We start from the raw sequence: 15,530 nt of genomic DNA on the forward strand, positions 1-15,530 counted from the left end.
TCCAGAACAAGTGACACTGGATCATGATAATTTTTGTAGTTCACAAGAAACTGAAAGACGGTTCTCATCTCTCCTCAGCATCCCATACCTGGATCCAGAAAGAACCTCAAATTTAAGACACAAACTCAACACACAGGGACTCTTCTCAAACAGTTTAATAGCAAATAAACAAAGGAAGGTACCACACTTGGCATATACAAAATGACTTATTGTCGGTGTGTCTGTGCAATTAAAACAGCTTTAAGTTGCCCTTTGGGACAAAACAAAAAAAAAAGAAAAAAAAAAAGAAAAAAAACCAACACACACACAAAAGGAAGAAAATTCCTTTAACACGTACTCGCTTGATCCAAACTTGTAACAAATCTTTTCATTTTTAAATCCACTACACAAACTCTGCCATCAGAAAAGCAAAACGTGCTCCTCTGCTTCTTAAACCATTGAAGTAAAATCCATAATTCTCTACAGAGTACAACACAATTTCACACAAAAAGACATTTTGTTTTGCAAATCAAAACAAGAAAAATAAAGGAACAGCTCAAACAAGGTAAAGAAAAGCGTTTCTATGACTGAACCACGACTTCGAGTTGATTAAATCCCGTTACTGCAGAACAGACTCTACATTTGGTCATAGTGGCAATTTGTTTTCTCGTCACATTGTGAATCACTTTACATTGTTTTCTAGTAGAAAAGGCAAAAAACTGTACAAAACCCCTAGTGTTAAATACAATGTTTGTACCAATAAAAAAGCCCACAGGTTTGTCTCCAAAATGTAAATTTTCTTTTTAAATTATTCACAAAAAGCAGCCAAAAATCAGAAAGGCAGCTGCTGCTCCACTGTCTCAAATCCATTAAAACCACCATAGAACAATTAAAACAACCAAAGGAAGGAAAGGAAATAAGAAAGGAAAGAAACATCCAACGTTTGGCATTTTGGTTTTCTTCAGACATTTTTCCACAGGTTTCCCCAGAGTTCCTTATGGAACCAAATGCGCATGTACAGAAATGTATTGGCAGTTACTCAATACACTGCAGGGTATTCAGTGCCCCCACTGACACCCAGCCCTGTGCATTCAGACTGTGGGACTAACAGCAGCCAGCCCACAACCCTACCTTCAAAATAAACAAGTCTCTATCCTTTTCTCATCCAGCCTCACGCTTCATTCCCAGGTATATATACCTAATCCCAAAAATGTTCTGTCCCTTCAGCTGCTTAAAGACTGTCTATGCAGATGTGACTAGTTTCTATCAATGGTACAGTATCCTCAGCCAACTCGGGATTGGGATGGAATCTTCACTGCATTTTCATTATCCCAAACACTGGGCAAAAGTATGATTTCTATCCAATCAAACATAATTAATTTTCTCAGCAAACTCCTTTCTCCTGGGATCTCATTTCATGTCATTTTATACTGCTCAGTTATCTACACTAGCTCTCTTCTACTTTTGACTGAAACTTCACCACAGCACAACACCCTTCAGGTGCCTTCATCAAGCAGCTACCTCCCACTTTCTACCTGTGCAGATCTTAAGTAGGGTCGGGGGAAGCCTGCCATGCAGAAAGCAGTGATCTGTTCTCATTCATTCTGCAAGCCAGAAAAACTGCTCAGCTCATTACCCAATTAAAAACTAAACAAAAACTAAAAAATCTCCGTAGAGATTCCCCAGCTAATGCCCTTGAGAAGACAGCTGGGGATGGTACCCTGTTCAGGTAACAGCTTCAGAGGCTGTCGTATTGTGCTTGTCACTTGGGAAAAGAGCCAGCAGTTGCACGACTAGGTTTACAAATGCTTTCTCTAGAATATTTCAAATACTTTTATTTCAAGAGCTACCCTAGATCTTTCCAGGATCCTGCCACCACCACCAGAGTCTGACTGATGGTATTAAGCTGAGGCTGGACTTCATAAAAACGTGCCCTGAATTACATGAAGTTCGAGTAAAGAGTGTTTTAAAGGAGCCCTAGCTTCAGAGAACTTTAGAAACAGAAATACCATGAAGTTCCCCCATCTTCCTGCTTCCCAGCTATCCCCTTCCACCAAGACTCCTACTACAGGAACAGTGCAGCCCAGCCCCCAAGAGCCTCTGACAGTGCTGGAGGTGGAACAAGGTCCAGGTGCTCTGTCAGGCAGACAGTCTAAGTGCACAGGTAGATACCCTCAGGTGGCTTCTGATCAGATATTTGTCATACCAAAAACACCAATTTAAAAGGATAACTTTGAAACCCATTAAATTGCTCAGTTTTTGCACAAACTATAGAAAACAGAGAGGTGAAGGTGATATTTAGGAGGGTGTGAAGAAAACAGCAGGAAACATGCAAAACATTTCTGGGCATGATCTCAGTTTGAAAGAATAAAACAAAAACATCACATTTTGCTGAGGAGATTGTGGTTACAGAAAAAAACAAGCATGCTGGGGCTTAACAAAATACAACATCAACTTTGATCAGCTTTTCACTGCAGACTGATAATCACACAAGGAAGCAGGGGAAAAATCATAATAATAAAAAATCATTGAATGTAAGGGCAAAAACGTAGCTACAATCGGAAGGAAATGTAGTTCAAGTGTTTTCTGCTGATGCCACTCAAGTCACAAGTTCGAACTCAAAAACACATGCTGTCTCCTCAAGCACAGAAACCAGATCAGCAAAATGTGACTAGGAAGTCTCCTCAAAAATCGAATCACACGACATAATCGACTTTTTCTTCAAAACTGTGTTTTTAAAACTAAGCACACAGAAAAAACTAAGCCTAGAAAGTGATTGGCTGTATGTTCACAGAAATACAAACACTCCACAAGGTATGCTAGCAAGGCTGCTCTGAAGACAATTACAAAGAATCAGATTCACAAAATCAAGTGGTTATCTTACGAAGGTCTAGAAAAATAGAAATTCTTTTATATTCAAATGCAAGTTTAAATATTCCCCCTTCAGCAGTCTTTCTAGCAAAACCAATTTGGCAGCACAAAAAAAAACAAAACCAAAAAAAAAAAAAAACCAACAAAGAAAGAAACAAACATAATAAAAATACACATCAGCATCAAAGGTCAACACAAGGTCAAAGGTGAGAGTTCAAGCATCAGAGAAGCTGAAGAGACAAGGATTTGGACGATGTACTTGAACGCCACATCGACATGCTTTAGGCACAACGATGAACAAACGGCAGGAATCTAGAAAAAAAACAAACCAGAAAGAGGGAGACCCACTGAGTTACACAGAGCAGTACATCCAAACAAGGAGAGAGAGAACAAGAATGGGCACTGTACAATGAGACCTCCTGGGGAAGGGAGTTGACAGGGAAGGGCAGCACATGCCAACGATGGACAAGTAAAAGTCAAAGTACATGAAGGACACCAAGTAAACATCAAACTGCCAGAAACTAAATGGAAACAGAGGCCTCGATTTCCCTCAGCATCCACTCTGTGGCGCATGCCATGGCCTAGTGCCACACTGACTAGTATGTGTTCACCCTGTCCTGTGCCGGGGGTCTCCACTAGCTCTGTTTAAGAGAAGAACAGAGCAAGCACTGTCCTCAGGAGACAGATTCCAAAAAATAAGGCTCACAGTCAATCACAGAGATTGAGACTGTAAGAGGCAAGACAGAGGACTCAAGGGGATTCACAGGTGATTTGACAGCTGAGATTTTTCTAGCATCCTAACACGGGAAGTTCATAGGCAGTGTGGCAGCCCAGGAAATCCATTCTTTCCTTCAGCTACAGCCCCTTCTCGTTCCCCAGTAGCCCATGAAACTGGAGTCGAGTAGTTTGGAACAGGAAAATAAAAAGATCATATAAGACAAGTAAGTGGAACCAAAACCCCTACGCATTAGAGAACTTCTTAAGACTTGACTGCTAGTTAAGACTTGTCCTAGCTGAGCACTTTCCGAACCATTAGACCTGCACAGGGATTTTCCTTTCCCAGCCTTTTACATAAACAGCCCCCAGATCCCTGGCTTCGCAAGGAGGGGATTCTGGGCTCTGAGAAGCTCTACAGTCACTGTTGCCAGTTTGATGAATAGAAAAATAGGTTTCCTGAACCTTTCATAACATTTATAGATATGTTAATTCTTAAATTTTGATATACATTTGTTTTCTCCCCTCAACCTCTGAACTGTAAGAGAAGAAATGTTTTGGGAAGAGGGTGAGAAGCAGAGCAGGGAGGAAACGAGGCTTTTCTCCACTCTCCTGAACTCTGTTCTATCTCCTATATGCTGCCTTTTCTCAACACCTCTCAAAGCTGGAGGTTACAGACTAGTGCAGGATGAGACTTACATATTATATTACAGCATTCATAGTATGTTCAGAAATACAGAGGATTGTATTCTAGCTCCAAAGCAAAAGGCTGCACATTGTCCGCTAAAACTGTGAGACTACTTACAAAAAAATGCTCAGATTACTTTATTCTTCATACTTTCCAGTTTAGAGAAACGACTTTGAGTGGAGTTGAAAGAAACTCCAGCAGAGTACAAAGCAACTCTTGCAATTATTTCCACAGTTCTACAAGTGCTCTAGCTGCGAGGTTTTAAATCCTAACCACAAACTTCTCATGACCTGAGGCATGAGACAGATTACAAGGCAAGAAATCAAGTGACATCTAGCATGCACCATTAGGAATCGAGAGTGTGGTTTGTTTAGGCTTTCTGAATACATTTTTCAAATATTTCACTTAGAATTTGCACTCAGAGTCGCTTAGTTCCAATTAAACTATTAGGAAGGACTCTCCTACAAGAAGAGAGACATGAGAAACTGAATGAGAACTCACTTGTTTGAGGAAAACTATTTCACCTTGTCCTTGTTCTATTCTCACAACTGTGATAATGTAATGCAACTACTCTGCATTCTGTAGCTCATGCTTTGCAGTAAGTATGCTCAGGGATGTATAACACCCTTATGTTTAAGCATCTGTAACAAAAAACTTTCAAAGCATTTTGCTTGTTCATAGCAGCATTCACCATTTGCAGCTTGCTTTATTCAAGATTTTGTTTGTTTGTTTTTAAGATGCTTCTGAAGAAAACACTTTAGAAACAACTTCATAACTAGATGGGTTCTGCTCAGTTGCCCTTCCCTACCTCACAACTATTAACAAGAAACACATCAGCTGACTGTATGATGCAAGGAAAAACTATCACAATGTGTAACTTGTTATTCAGATTTAAAGCTTTTTCCTTTATTGATTTATGTGCTGGTCAGAAATTTTCTGAGGCACCTATTTTCCAGAAAATACTTTACTTGCTGTAGATTCTATTTCATCATTAAAATATAAAAAGATATTCACTGCCATTGGCTCATACTTCTGAGAAATTCCAATTCTCTTCTGCTTAGACTTTGAATTTAAAGACTATGTATCAAAGGCATTTTCTAACAGTGCAAGCTCTGTACTGCAAAAGAGGAAAGAATAATTTATAGGGGGGAGTTTCTAATTTTAGATTGTTGGTTATTTATGAGGCAGAAGAATCTATGAGTTCATTTGCAATGGTACTAGATACTAAGTAGCACCAGACTAAGACTTAAATCATTCATAATGCTTTCATATTATTACAGTATATCTAGTAAAATCAAATGTCTTCTGAGACAAATGTATGAAGTAGACACATTTCCATCTTGCTGCTTACTTAAATATTTTCTGGTGACACAGGTGACACCTAATTCTGTTTCAGGAGAAGTCTTACTAGGCCTTGTTGTAAAAAAATAAAATAAAATAAAATATCAGATTCTTTGGCTTGAGTTTCAAGAAATTTTGCCTGCGTGGCTAATTAAGCCAATCCCTCCACAGTTTACTTGAACTTATCCAATCCAAGAGTAAAGCATTTGACACAGAACAGATTATAATCAAGAAACATCTGATGATACTTTCCAATATATAGTATCAAGAGAGAGTCAAGTTTGCCCCCAAATGGCTTTGCTACTTCTGTTTCTCATGCCTTTTTAACATTCCTTCCAATCTCACTGTCCCTGGCCTATATAACCATGCTTTTAAAATTACTATTACTCAGTTGTTGTTGTGCAGACAATTTCCTTATTTTTAAGCATTGCTCAAAGAATTTTGATATATTCTTTCACAACAGATACTAATCAGAATCTAATTCTTTGTTTTGGGCAGTTGCCCCCATCAGGTCCCAAGAGCTGACTGATCTGTTTTGTGCTTGAATAAGACAGGAATTAAAAATCAGATACAATAAAATAAACACCAAGCTTCCTTCCCAGCAGTCCCAGACCTTCCTTCCTGACAAGACAGGGAGGAAGAAAACTGACTTGGAACTGGAAGGCAAGAACCTAAGTCTCTAGATTGAGCAGCAGCCACCAGAAAGACACAGGAATGTTGACTTTATCTGACCGGTTCTGTTATCAGAAGAAAAATCTGCTGAAGTCACAAACTAGATACATTTATTAACTTTGGCAACATATACACTAATACACCAAAAAAAGGGAAATCTCAAACAAATACAGAAAAAGGGCAACATCTTCAGCTGGTGAAAATTGATGCAGCTCTACTGAAGAAAGCAGAACTACATTGATTCAAACCAACTGAGGATCACATATTTTAGAATTTAACCTGCATAGTTTTGCGTGTGTGTGTGTTTTTGTTTGTCTGTTTTTGTTTTTTCCTTTTTGGCAATACTTATAATATAGTTATGCCAGTAAGGCACAAGAGCTAGCCCAAGTTACCTGTCTAAGGTGGTTATGTCTGGGAGGAGTCACTGACCAAACAGTGTAAAAGCCGATCTCCTAAGCACCTATCTGCAACAATGCCCAGCTTGATTTCTAAGTCACAGCACTGAGGACAAGCTGCAGGATGTAGAAGCTAAAATGTCTAATTTGGGGCAACTGAAATGACTACTAAAGAGGCCAGAGCATCAGATTAAAAGAAAAACGAGACAAAGTTCTCAGCACAGTGGGGCAGGGTGCAAAGAAGGTAAGAGTGACTGTAGAGACCCCAGAGCACAGCGCTCTCCTCCACTGGTTCACAGCATTAATCTCTCCCATTTGGCAGTTGTTGGGCTGCAAACAGGCCACTCAGTAGTTTCAATTGTGCACATTGTTATGAGTGTAAAACAATCACATTCAGGATTCTACAAAACCCTGGCCTTTTTTTTTTTTTTTTTTTTTCCAGTGAAATAATTTAGGTAATAAATACTCTCCACCCTGGAGCGGTATAAAACTTCTATAAAAATAGAAACAACATTCTCGGTTACAGCAGGTTGCACCTGGAGCAGCTGCTCCCAACTAATATTTTTTTTCTTTTTTTTTTTTCTTTTTTCCTTTTTTTTTTTCTTTTTTTTTATATATTTTTTTAAAGTATATTATTTATAAAAAATCCCATTGTCACCCTGGAGGCCTTCACACTCCAACACTCTTCTCAGAAAACCAGGACACATCTTTCCCATCGTGTAGAATTCAAGTGTACATGGCTCACTTAAGTGTTTTTTAGAGAGATCCAAATAAATAACATTGAAGGGTACCACATGCCAGCATAACTGGGAAATTTGGCAATCTGGCCTTTGAACCTTTGCCACCACAAAATACTTTGAATAATACTGATCGGTTTGCCTATGTGCCATCCGTATCTACAGGCATCAGCTAACTGATTTTCAGCTTAGCAACAAAAAGGGCTCTTCTGCTATGGGCCAGGCCTCGTACTTCTGAGGTTTGAGAATGGGAATGCACGAGATTCTCTATAGCCACCCACTGCTTGTGGGTGCACAGAATAAACACGATGGTTTGATGGGTTTAGTGCTCCTCCTGCTGGAGCAGAACAGAAAGTCCAAACCCTATGTCTGACTCCACATATTCATTATTTAGCAGCTGACTCCCAAGCTGCAGCGATAGCTCAGGCCCTGGGAAACAGCATCAACAACAGGAAATACAAAGGAAACAAGGACGAGGAGAAAATATGAGGTAAATGGAATTTTTGTTAAAGACACACAGAAATTGTAAACTTTCTCTTGTGACAGAGGTGGGTTTTGGTGGTTATAACACAGGACTCTACTCTGATTTCTTAAAACAACTCAGGCCAGAGTGTCAAAAGTCCTTTGAGCCCCTAAAACCAGGGTATAAGGCCCTTATAGCAATGCACTAGCCATTTCATGTGTACAAAAAAAAGTTTATGTTGATTGAAGGGTTGTGTTCAATTTTCCTTCAGAATAAAAGATAACGGTAGCAAAATGTGGAATAAGACTGAATGGCTCAATGTTTGGTACACACAACCTTAAAGGAAAACTGCAGTATAAAGAAATACCTACCTACTAGACTATGTCACTGCACAAATCAGATTATTAGTATTATTTTTTTAAATAGATAATTATCTTTGTAACAGAAAGACCAAGAAAGCAAATCCTATAAAAACATGCATAAAGCAGGAGCTTCAAGAGCTGTTCTAGGGTAACTCCGTGCTTTGTATCTCTATTTAACAGTTATTTTAACAGAGAAACAAACAGCACATATTTTGCTTATCAGAATAAATTCAAAGTAATACTCTGTGAAAAGGACATTACTTCATAGAAATGGAGAATTTAACAAATTGTTAGGAAAAAAAAAAAAACTGGTGAAAAAAATCTGCAGGTTATCAGAGATGGAAAGTTTCCTGTTTCCAGCCTCAGACATATTCATCCAGACTCTAAGCCATGTCTCTCTAAACCTAATTAAAGGATAAGTTCTCTTAAAAATGGTGAAATCCACTGCATCTCATTAACATTCAGCAGTAAATAGTGAAATTTTCTGGGCAGACATTATCTAATTTTATAAAGTGCTGCGTACACTCACAGTGCTACATACACACTATTTTATATACAGCAAACAAAAAACCACTGCAGTTTTCCTTTGGCTCGTTAATGTGTTCACCCTTCCAGCCTGTCTTCACTTTAGAGATGATTTATTAATTCCTCACCATGGCATACAGTAAAGGAAGCGTCAAAGAGTGGGTGTGGCATGACAAAGGCTATTTGGAGTTGGTTCTTTGCTCACCCGAACTTAGATAAACTCAGTTTTCCTTCCCCATCTTTGTTTCCATCAGCTGTTCAGTGTTATTTCTGCTTTCCCTCCTCCTCTCCCCTTGGCAGTGTGGTGTCAGTTCTGCTTCCCCTTTTTTTCCTCTACCCCAAGGCAGTGTGGTTTCAGTTTCTGCGGCTCCCTTTGACCTTACCTCCCCACCCCACAGGAGCTGGCATTGGTCCTTCTCAACACACACTGGTTACAAACACAGCAAACTTAAATAAGGAAGAAAATAAAACAAACAAAAAAAAAACCTCAGCGATATGGCACCTAAACTCCAAAGTAAAACACTGGAAACAAAAGCACAAACTTGTCCTTCATTCGAAGCAGGATTCTCAGTAGAGGCTGCAGCCGAGTCTTCAGGGGAAGACGTGCCAGATAGAACGGCATGGATCAGCTTCCAGGACTGTAAAAACACAGCCTTAGGGCTTCGAATCACTAAGTGCGCTCCTCTCCAACTTACCAAAAGATCCTTCTCACTCCAGTCCCGGAGGGGAGGGGCGCTCAGTATGGCTTGCTGTCATTCTTAGAGCGCTTGAGCTGTACTTTCAGACGCTTCATGCCAATCTGAAAGCCGTTCATTGACTGAATGGCAGCCTGTGCAGAGACAGGATTGTCATAACTTACAAAACCTGAGGAAAAAGGGAAATACACAGTTACAAAGTGCCAAAGTTGTCCAGAGCAGCTACTCACAACTGTAAACACACCCACAACGTGAGAGAGGCTTTCATGAAATGCAATTTTCCAGAACTGATAACTGTTTAGAATATTCATAGAAATATCTTACTAAGAGCTCTCTGACAATGTACTGTTTTCTGATATACTGAACTTTGAGTAAAAGATAAACCAAACTCAGGAAATGTAAAACAATATTCCCTACAATTTCAAGAGGGAAAAAAAAAAAAGTATCAATGCTTTTTTTTAATAAAAACCTCCATCTGGGAGAAAATCAAACCCTGAAAACGTTCATCTGTATGTGAAAGTTCAGTAAAGAGACAAAAGTGAAGAATACGGCACTTAGGGACATGATTTAGTGGTGGACTCGATAGTGTAAGGTGATGGGTGGATTTGATGATCTTAAAGATCTTTTCCAACCTGAATGATTCCCTGATTATATGATGTTGGCATTAGGTGATTAAAGTCAGTGAAGAAGCTGTCACAGTAGCGTGAGCGTGGTATTTGTACCAATATTATGTTTAAGCTTCTGACAATTTGTATAACATTACAGAGAAATAACATCCTCAAAATAAACTTTCCTGGGGTTTTGAAAAAAAAAACAACAAAACTGTTCTTAGCCACAACTAGTTCTTAGTCAGTGGTCAGTATTAATACCTGGGGAGATACTCCATACGCACGTCCTACAATCTGATGGTCGGCATACTTTCTTTTGTACATTCAGAATGCACCAACTTATCTGCAACTTTTGGACTACTCAATACTAAAAAGCTACAGGGTATTATGTTAGTACAGTGCTTTGAAAACCACAGAGAAAAGGTCATCTCTCTTATACCATCACAGGCGTGAGAGTTTATAGTACAACAAAAATGCTAAAATTGCTCCCACTACTGTTTTGTGGAGAAAATGAAGCTATGAATCTTTCAGTCCACATGTGCAGTTTTCTGCTACATAAGCTAAAGGAGAATGTGTCTTTTGCTCCTGTGGCAATGCAGACATCAGCAGTCAACGGGAAATAATTTATCTGAATAGCAACAATAGCACAATGTGTTGATTTACATTATTATTATTTTTTTTTAAATAAGATTCCTGCCCCAATGCAAGTCCAATCTAAATACACAATAGGCAGAACAAAATTAGGCTAAGGAATGCAACCAAAATTTCATACTGAATAACATCTGAAATAGCTTTTTAATTGCAAAGATTTCAGAATTAGCAGAAAGCTTTACAAATGGCCTTCAGAGCACTTACAGGGCACGAGAGTCCAAACCTTTTATAATGTGTGGTAGCCGTAATAGTAACAGTAATAAAAATAATACTAGAAATAATTCATAATGATAATGTATTAAGTAGTATGTGCAGCAGTGTAAAGAGTTCTTGAAAAGACAGTTTAGAAGAGGAGGAGCTGTACCGTGATTAGAACTTGAAAACACCATTCATAGCCAATTATCTCAGGCACTAATGGTATATTTTGAGGCATATTAGCGTGAAATCGCCAAGAAGTCACAAAGAAAATCAGGAAAATTCTGTCAACAGCTGGAAGAGTTCAGGTTTAAGTTTACAGATATGGAAAAATCACTTGGCCTAAAAGCTAAACTGGACAACATACTGGAAAAAGAGATTACTAGAAAGAAGTCATGCATCTACAGGTAACAGTTAGACCCAACGTACCAAAACACTTGCTTAGATTGGTCTGCTTATCAATGAAAACCTTGGCAGAGACAACATTTCCAAATGGCATAAACATCTGCAGCAGATCCTGATCCCCAAACTCCTGGGGGAGATGGTAGATAAACAGATTGGCTCCCTCTGGACCTTCAAATAAGTAAGAATATAAGTTCAGGGAAAAAAAAATAAATAGTGAACATAAGCCTACATTACAGAAAAAATAGAAGAGCTGAAAGACCATTCCAGCTGGATCTTCTAGAGGAAAACAATGAAATTTGTTGTATGTACCTCTGAAGAGCATTTGATTCCAGAATACATCAACTTGATCATTTTCTAGGTGGGACTGATCATTTGCATTATTCTAACTCTTTCTCTACAATCTTTGCTTGCAATTTCCACACTGTACTAAAACTGCTTCACACATCCTAACAGTAAGGAAAACTGAACAATAAGCTTGATCTTCTTTCATTTGGCCAAATGAAACAAGGTAAATCTCAATTGAAGCTGTAAGTAATAAGATTACAAGTAATTTGACAGGTTATTTTCTGAACACCACCCTACATTCTGCTGAAAGCTTACTCTTATATTCTGCTTTATTTTATACTATATTACATTGATTCAGAAATTGAAGAGTGAAGAACACAAGAACCAAGCAGTTAGGATCTGCAGGATGAGGTGAAAGACAAAGAACTTCACATTCAGAAATACCAAGAAACCAAAATTTGAAAACAAAATAAAGACAGCAACACCCTACACCACAACTCATTCTCTAAAATATGATATATTAGGCTGCAGACCCATGCACTCTACTCCCCCAGTAAACTGTAGGCGTACTATTACTAAGCAACTGAGGCAAGTTAAATACTAGGAGAAAATATCTCTATAAAAAGAACCTTATGAAGTCCTTAGTAGAGAGACGTCACAGGCTTTCCTTCAGTTTATTCAGTAACTACTGTTCTAAATAACACGACCAAATTAAAGCTTTGCAACATACAGTAGCTGCAAGGGCTAGGCTTGCCCTTTTGAAAACTCCTCTGAAGTTGCTCGTAACTTTCTGCCTACCTTCTTTTTGACTTCCTGCTGCACCAATACTCTGCTGTGTTAAGAGACTCTGGTTATAGAGTGTGGGCAATGCAGCAGCAGCGTATTGCTGGATTCCAGAATAAGCCTGCGTCAGGGCTTCCATTGTGCTACCTGTCCCATTTGAAAGACCACCACTGCCAAGTCCTCCATTTAAAGCTGCCATGCCTGTATAAGAAAGAAGTAAAGATGACTGAGTACTGCCATTATGTTGGATCAAATATTTCATTACTCTGCACTACTGTAAAAAAGCAAGGAGCAGGAAAAACAAAATTAGCACAGCTTGAGTAATGATAACCTGCTATTCCCCCAGTCCACCACAATACACAGCTTACCTGCTAGAGAGCTAACATTCAGGCCTGCTGTAGCCCCTGCCAGTGTCTGCAATGCTCCAAGAGAAGCCATGGGATTAACAGAGGAGCTGCTACTGGAACTAGGTGAGGAACCTGCTATTAAAATAAGACAATTACTTTCAAACAATACCTTATCATTGTGGTAATTCAGCTTCTCCGTTAAATCACTTCTGCAGGAAAAGTATGGAACAAACCAAGGCAACAGAACAGACTGTCAAAAACACTTCAAACACTTAAAACTTGATTGATCTTGTACCAAAACTCTTTGCGTTTTTAAAACTTCCTACACTGTAACATCTATTTTTTGCAGCAGTAACAATTTAATGACATTTAAGACATCTGAGATTCAATCAATTTATGAGCAACATGTACACTTTGTATCAAAGTGACTAGCAGCAATACCTATTACTACTCCAAGAAGTGACTAAGATTTGCTACAGATTAACATGAATCCTTGAAAAACCACACAAGGTGAAGATGACCAAAAACATGGATATTAGCAACATAAAAGAAAGCACCAGTGAAATTGAACATATGTTTTTCCAATACAGTCAAAGCAGGAACAGCAGACGCCCAGACACATGAAATAATTTTCCACTAAAAATTGTACTGCAGCAGCTGGGACTATGGCCAAGAAAAGGACTGGAACAAAAATCTAAAATACAATCTTATCCCCTACTGACTGCACCACTAACACCTTCAACCACTTTTACCTCAGCAAGTAATGTCTATAGATACAGTCCCTAGCAGACTGATAGCTGAAACGTCCTGCTAAATTCTGTAACAGGTAAGAGTTACAACTGAAAGCTGGTGCTTTAGAGGCACCTTGTTGTCTTTCAAGAGGAATTTATGTCACATCAAATGGGTAACAGAAGAACTGAAATTCAGGCATTTTCACTTTCCTCCTCTCTCTTTTTTTTTTTTTTTTAATTCTCACTGTGCTGTATATATCCATTAAAACTCTGAAAAGAATTGTTCACATCTTTCAAGTGGATTTACACACATTTCATATTAATCATTTTATATAGGTGGCACCACATCTCTGCTGGTGTGAAACATGGAATGTGGTAATCAAACAGAACGCAGCAAACTCATCTTACAAGTGAGGGCAAAAGTGTGCTCATATACTTAACAAAAGCTGCAAAAGAACCCAGGAGCTGTACTCTGTGTGCAGCTGAGTTTTTGTACTGATAAGAGGAAGGGACAAGCTTGCTCTGGGAAAAGCTTTAGACAAACATTCTTAGCATCAAAATGTCCCTAACAATATTTCAAGTTGCTTACTCCAAAGAAAAGGAGATGCTTTTCATCTTACTATCAGTAACACCTTAAACATTGTAAAAAAAAATAAATATAAAAATACAGAGAACAGGTTACAGTAATTCTCAAGTCAGTAGAAAAACAGCACAGCTATCTGAATAAAAGCCAATATTCAGAAATAATACAGCTGCCTTGATTTTAGAGTATCACTTGTTCTTTGCAGCTCTTCATTGCTAATCTCCATAATTCAAGCAGACACTTTATTTGACAGATGAGAACACCATTTCAAAAGAAATAAAAAAGTAGTGGCATGGGAATGAAAGAATGAAGCCAAGGCTTGAGAGCAAAGTAAAAGATAGAATGGATCCTTCAAAAAAGGTTGTGATTTTAAATATATTCATCTAAACCACTGCAAAAAGATAAACACATTTATTTTGGTTTAGCTGGCTTAACAAACATCCGCTTACGCAAACATAAATGCTTTAAGAGATGAACATTGCTGGAAATACGAACAAGAAGAAAATACAACATATTTCCTTCATCATGTATATACAAGAATTGTTGCTCAGAGTCAGTGCTCCAGTTGTAATGGTGACTAAAGGCACATAAAATAATAGTACAGCAAGTATACACAGCAATTACAAAACAATACTTCCTAGGTACTGTTCCAGCAATCTGCAGCATTAAGAGCTGTTCAGTTGAGGGCAATGTCTTTGTATTTAATTCATGATTTTCATTCATCAATTACAGTGCATTTTGAACTTTTTTTTTTTTTTTAATTAAACACCATTGTGTTCTAAGGCTCTGAGTTCTGCCACCTAAACATGCATCGCACAAAGAAATCAAAGAAGTTCAAAACTTCATTTGTTATCCTGCGATTCTTGCGCTGGAACATCTAATGACCAGACTATTTATTCATCTCCCTGTTCATCTATTTCATGCCACTAATGTATGTGTTAGGCTTTTATCATATCCTCCTCCAATATCAGACCTCTATTTTACAGACTCCAGTTGCTATGACAAGGAAAGGAGTTCCATCTCTACTCATACTCCCTCTTCTTCTGTTTTTCTAGTTTTCATATATTATTTTAGATTGGAAAAACAGTCCACAGCAACAGGGATGGAAAACCAATATAAGTTTATATATGTGCTTTAGTCCATTCCTAATTCTTCCTCTTGTTGCATTTCTTCCTTCTTGCTTACTACTCAAGTTAAATACTCTTGGATCAATGTCTTGAATTACACCTAGCTAAAACAGCTAACCATAAGCTTACCAACTGAAAAGACTGAGGGTTCTTCAGAAATTTTTAACAGGTAGTAAAGGATAGCAAGAGAAGATAACAAAATTAGGACAACCAGCTTATGACGGTGTGTAAACTCAGGGACTTCCCTGATGCTTTCCAGTAGAGAGCAAGTCTGTTCCAGTTCAGTCATCTAGCATACTTTACACAAACAGTTTTTATCTAAGGCTCCAGCCTCTGTAATCTGGACTACCCATAGGTAGACACAGCAGCAGTA

The 15,530-nt window shown here is 38.4% G+C and overlaps 1 protein-coding gene across 19 annotated transcripts in view; it reads right to left on the bottom strand.

The window, feature by feature from the left end:
- Positions 1-139: 139 nt before the first annotated feature.
- The window catches only part of CELF1 (CUGBP Elav-like family member 1), a 52,837-nt gene continuing 37,446 nt past the window's right edge, over positions 140-15,530 (bottom strand). For 9 of the 19 annotated variants that reach the window (XM_072339356.1, XM_072339354.1, XM_072339341.1 and 6 more), the window contains 4 exons: positions 12,738-12,851; positions 12,385-12,570; positions 11,326-11,469; positions 140-9,611 (listed from right to left, as the gene is read on the bottom strand). In XM_072339356.1, coding sequence (XP_072195457.1) covers positions 9,484-9,611; positions 11,326-11,469; positions 12,385-12,570; positions 12,738-12,851 — 572 coding nt within the window. In that variant the 3' untranslated portion in view covers positions 140-9,483. The remainder of the gene's footprint in view (positions 9,612-11,325; positions 11,470-12,384; positions 12,571-12,737; positions 12,852-15,530) is intronic. The other 10 variants (XM_072339358.1, XM_072339357.1, XM_072339353.1 and 7 more) reach the window with 2 other exon arrangements.

The sequence above is a fragment of the Excalfactoria chinensis genome, chromosome 5 (assembly GCF_039878825.1).
Source record: "Excalfactoria chinensis isolate bCotChi1 chromosome 5, bCotChi1.hap2, whole genome shotgun sequence".
NCBI classification, from domain to species: domain Eukaryota; kingdom Metazoa; phylum Chordata; class Aves; order Galliformes; family Phasianidae; genus Excalfactoria; species Excalfactoria chinensis.